This window comes from Carassius auratus, unplaced genomic scaffold, assembly GCF_003368295.1.
Source record: "Carassius auratus strain Wakin unplaced genomic scaffold, ASM336829v1 scaf_tig00217206, whole genome shotgun sequence".
Classification (NCBI taxonomy): Eukaryota; Metazoa; Chordata; class Actinopteri; order Cypriniformes; family Cyprinidae; genus Carassius; species Carassius auratus.
Genome location: NW_020528942.1, coordinates 4,718 through 10,372, shown reverse-complemented (window position 1 = coordinate 10,372; position 5,655 = coordinate 4,718). Strand labels below are relative to the sequence as shown.

At 35.7% G+C, this 5,655-nt stretch overlaps 2 gene segments (V, D, J or C); both read left to right on the top strand.

Annotated features, from left to right (window-relative positions):
- The first annotated feature begins 3,270 nt into the window (after positions 1-3,270).
- On the top strand, positions 3,271-3,961 carry LOC113100255 (immunoglobulin heavy variable 5-10-1-like). The segment is given in 2 exon segments: positions 3,271-3,366; positions 3,468-3,961. Coding segments are annotated over 2 exon segments (366 nt in total).
- Positions 3,962-4,642: 681 nt separating this feature from the next.
- Positions 4,643-5,131, top strand: LOC113100248 (Ig heavy chain V region 914-like; the record flags this gene model as incomplete). The annotated part of the segment is given in 2 exon segments: positions 4,643-4,721; positions 4,807-5,131. Coding segments are annotated over 2 exon segments (371 nt in total), but the record flags the coding sequence as incomplete, so codon positions are not given.
- Between the last annotated feature and the right edge of the window lie 524 nt (positions 5,132-5,655).

Genomic DNA, 5,655 nt, shown 5'->3' with positions numbered 1-5,655 from the left:
CGGCGTTAATACATGTAGAAATAGTCAGTCATCACATCACAGTTCAAACTTGTTGCTCCAACTGAGAATAAATTAAACTCTGATTACCTTTGTGTGTGAAACAGTGTATGTACTATATATTGGAGGAACAATTTTTTAAATGTTTTGTATGATTTGAGAAAACTGGATTAGGATTAAATAAAAAACATATGCAAATAATTGGTAATCATCTATCATAGCCTAGTGAATAAGTAACAAACAATACATATAAAGGCAGACATGGTTACAAAGGTTAATAAGGGCACAGAAATGCAAATGTACCTTTAGAGGGCACCCTATGCAAACCTACTTCTATTTGTCTTCCTCAAAAGTCTCCAAGCTATTCATCTCCAGACACAAAACTTGTTTGTGACTTTGATGCATCAACTTGCTCTTTTCATAACATGACAATGGATATTGTGTCTAAACTGGGTTTTATCTTCTTGTTTGCTTTCACAGAATGTAAGATTGTCTTGAAAACCTGTTGATAATCAGACTTATTCATGTGCACTGTTGTAGATGTTAATGTTGAACTGTTTGTTTTTCAGTCTGTTGGTGTCAAACACTGATTGAGTCTGAGTCAGTGGTCATTAAACCTGGAGGATCTCACAGACTCACCTGTACATTCTCTGGATTTATAGTGACCCGAGCTTAGCTTGGATCAGACAGACTGCAGGAGGAGGTCTGGAGTGGCTGGCATACATCTATCGTGATGGTAGTAGTTATATACACTACTCTCAGTCTGTTCAGGGACGCTTCACCATCTCCAGAGACAACAGCAAGAAACAGATGTATCTGCAGATGAATAATATGAAGAATGAAGACACTGCTGTATATTATTGTGCAACAGTGTTGGGTGTAACGCGTTACAAAGTAACGCGTTACTGTAATAATATTACTTTTTTCAGTAACTAGTAGTGTAAGGCATTACTCGTCTGAAAATGGTAATATTATTACAGTTTTCCCAAGCTAGTTACTTGCGTTACATTTGCCAGTAGCACCTTCATCACACACAAGGCACACAACACAGAGAACAGAAGGGAAGGGAAGGAGGGCGTGAATGGAACAGTGATTGGTCTGGGTTTGGCACGAGGTATCATTTACCATCACTGATTGGTCGACAGCCGGCAGCAGAGCGGCACGCTCAGACAGATGGGGAAAAATGGAAGCGTCAACAACGGCAAGCTCTTTTTCAGAGGAAGGTTCCCAGCAACAGAAAGCTAGTTTCGACGGGTGGAGATTCAGTAATTATTTTGTAGGAGTGCTCCGATCACGATCGGCCGCTCGTTAATGCGCATCTCAGTAAAGCCGGTTCTCTAAAGCGGTTTATTCCATCAGGTGCGTGAACCATATGTTCATACAACCGTGCCAATAAACGCTGAAAATGAACGTGGATTTGCGCATCTTCTCAGTTAATAACGGCTCTGTGTAGTAACAGCTGCTCTATGTGAAATCACGCACCTGATGGAATTAACCGCTGATTAGAGAACAGGTGTACTGACGAGCAGTAATATAAGTGAGTTGTGTAAACAGTGATTTATGTGACTTCAATTATTTCTTATTAAACTGAAATCGAAAAGTAAAAAGTATTTTTTGGAAAAACCACATCCTGGTGTTAGTCTTCATATGCTGCTGAATAGTGTTAACACAGATATAGAAAAATAAGGAGTGCAAGAGATTGATTCCTAATGTCAGTTTATTTTTAATTAATACTACAGTAGTTCGGTTCCCTTTACATCTTTAACTACCCGTTAATTTATCAATTGAATGGGTGACCTATCCTCATTAATAGAGCAAACATTTGCCCCCCCTGAGAGAATTGGCAGGAGCCGCCACTGATAAAGACCCTAAAGAACACTCCTCCTTTGTATGTTCTCCCTCCATCTGATGCATCTCAGGCAATTATAGAGTAATTAAGAAAAAAAGATGTAACTAGTAATATAACTAGTAATATAACTAGTTACTTTCTCCAGGGAGTAATAAAGTAAAGTAAGGCATTACTATTTTTGAGAGTAATATGTAATATGTAATATATTACTTTTTTGAGTAACTAGCCCCAACACTGTTGTGCAAGAGAGACCCAGTGATGAATACAGCTACAGCACTGCACAAAATCCGAAAACAACCATATAAACAGCTCAGTGAGCTCACAATACAAAACCTCAGTGAATAAATTTAATTAAACATCTAAATAATTAGATTTTTCTTGTACAACTCTATCAAATGCCTTTAGGAGAATTTGCATGGAGGCACAAGTCATACAGTATGGACAAATTGTTTGATGTATTTGGTGAAGCTCTCATTATTTACTTTTGTTAAGAATGTTTAATACAACAGCAAGGTGATTATTAATAATCTTAGCTGAATTTTTCTATTTGAAATTACAGAATGTAGGATCGAAGTGTAAACACGGGTCCCTTAGAAAAATACTGAGTCTCTGGTCTATCCTGCCTTACAATTTTACAAAGAACTACTAGTAATTGTTTATCTTTTTTTTCTTTGGTCATTTCTAATCTCAGGAAAATCTATTTCTAACTGACTGTAGTTAAAAATATTTATATAGTCACAGAAACAGATGGGATCTCAGAGCATGTTGTTCACATGGACAGTTGCTAATGGCGTCTCACGGATTGAAAACACACAACACCTGGTTTTTAAAACAGTCCATTTGCAGAATTGAAATAAATGAATAAATAAATCAGACATTGTTTCCATACACACAAGCTGACATTCCATAATTGTAATTTGAGAACCTGAAAAGCAACGCAATCACTTTTGAAAAAATAATTTTAACATTTACTTGAAGAATGTAATAGTATTAATACATTAATAAATGTTGAATAGTACATTATAGCAATTATTCACTGCTTCCACAAGAGGGACTCCCAAACTTACAGTGAAATCATGACTTTGTCTGAAAATGTAAATTGTTGAGAGATGTATTATATACCTTTTTATGTAAAATAATTAAATTGTAGAGACAAAAATTATATCACATTTTTTTTTTTTTTTTTATCAAAAACAGAGCTAAGAAATTAAGATCAAATTAGTTTAAAGTATATGTGGTTAAGTTCAAGGAGTTCATGTGTAATTCTTGAAGTATTTCAGTAACACCTCCTCATATTTCCACCCACATCTTACTTCAGCACTTTATATACAGCTCAAAAATGTGGCATATGCAAATTCACTTTCCACTTCACCTGTATATAATCACAACTCAGCTCAACAATTGGCAAACATTAAATGATCATTTCCATACACCCGTATAGTTACAAAGCAGTCCAGGTTTTTAAACAATGAGTTCGAAAAGCATTTGTCTGTTCATTATTGTAGTGATTTTAACTCAAGGTAAGTTTGACATTTTCCCTTTTTTTTTTTTCTAGCCCAGAGCATTCAATACACTAATGGATGCTCTACATCAATGTAATTTATTTATTTTTATTCCACAGGTATCAGTGGTGATGAAATCCGGTTGGATCAGTCATCTGCTGAGATAAAGAGACCTGGAGAAACAGTGAAGATCTCCTGTAAAATATCTGGTTTTTCAATGACAAGCTACTGGATGCACTGGATACGACAGAAACCAGGGAAAGCTCTGGAGTGGATTGGGAGAGTTAACACTGGTAGTGTTTATTATGCAGATACAATGAAAAATCACTTCACGTTGAGTGAGGACGTGTCTCAAAGTACACAGTATCTTGAAGCCAAGAGTCTGAGAGAAGAGGACACTGCTGTTTATTACTGTGCTCGACAGACACACTGACTCCATCTGATGAAGCAGCTCTACAAGAACTGACAGTAATGTGAAAGTGAGAAGATTTCAATTAGCTTGATACCTGAATCCACATGAACATTATAACACTGCAAATGTAATCTTGATTGCAATAAAAATGTGAACATTTTAGCCTTCTGCTTTCAAATTTGAATAGCTTCCTTTATTCCTTTATTATCTTATCCTCCCATTGCTAAAATCATATAAATTGTTCCTGGAATAGAAGATTTGATTTTAACCTAAATAACATTACTTTCACTGTATGGAAAAATCTAAATGTTGATATATATGTTCAAATTATCTTAAGCTCCCCTGTCCTCTCTGTCCCACTCCAGCCTCCTAAAGGATCTTTACCTAGGCCTTAAAATGTCCAACCCAGCACCAGTCCTCCAAAACCACTGCAAACAGACTTACTGTACTAACAACTACCAAAAACACCAATCATAAAAACATCTAACATTTACTGCAACCACACCAACGACAGTTACAGCCTGATTTCTTCACTATATGCAAGAATTAGTAATAACTGGGTAAACATGTGAAACAGACATTTAAGTTGATTTGATCAGTTAGTGCCATTTGAAATGTGTTACTGTAAACATATTGTACAATAAAATGTTGGAAAACATCTGCACTGCCCTAAAAAACGAAACAAATGTGAATTATGTGTTACATCAGTCATAATTCAATTTATATATATATATATATATAAACATCTCAGTTCCAGTGTTGCCAGAGTTAAATGTTTTTCAGAGTATATGCAAATGTTATGATGTAGGAGGGAGGGTCAAAATTACTCAGACTTGTGCTATAAAACAAAAGTCTCAGTCAGTGTTTGTGTCCAGCTGCAGTGATAAATATTTTACAGTTCACAGTTACGGGGTGATGATGGAAGTGTTACTGCATTTGGTTTTGCTTTTGATCATTTCATGTGAGAAACTCTTAATGTTTTCCGAATTGTTGAGGACATCCCACTCTTCTAAATCATCTAACATGATTTGTTTTATGTTTTTCAGCTGTTAGTGGTCAGTCTTTGACCTCCTCAGATTCTGTGGTGAAAAAGCCTGGAGAATCAGTGACTCTGTCCTGCACTGTGTCTGGATTCTCAATGAGCAGCTACTGGATGGGCTGGATCCGTCAGAAACCAGGGAAAGCACTGGAGTGGATTGGATATATAGACACTGGCTCAACTGTGTATTATGCTCAGTCTCTACAGGGACAGTTCTCCATCACCAAAGACACCAGCAAAAACATGCTGCATTTAGAGGTGAAAAGCCTGAAGACTGAAGACACAGCTGTTTATTACTGTGCTAGAGACTCACAGTTACTCAAAAGACTGCAGTACCTGACAAAAACTATTCATGCATCACATCACAATAGCAATTCTACATTTACATTCAGCAGATGCTTTTATTCAAAACAACTTAGTCATTCAGAACTAATTCATAATTATGATAAAATTATAAAAATGTACCAGTTTATCAATAACCACATTATTAACATACACAAGCAATTTTCTGTTTTACTGTCAACATGAACATAAATATAAATAAAATAAATATATAAATACATAAAATAAAGTGACAGTAATAAAATAACCTTTTTAAAATAAATAAATAAATAAAGGTGAAAAAAAATGATAACTATTGTTTACATACAAGATACTTTATTACTGACTGACTGCTGTAGAAAACAGTATGACTTTATTTTAGTCAGTCGTCTGCAAACCAGAGAACAATCATAAACTGACCTTTGCCTTCTCTGGGATTGATGTTGGAGCTGCAGATATTTGATGGATAAGACAAGCTGAAGGAAAAGTACTCGAGTGGATTGCAGTTTATTATTTACCCCCCCCCCCCCCCCCC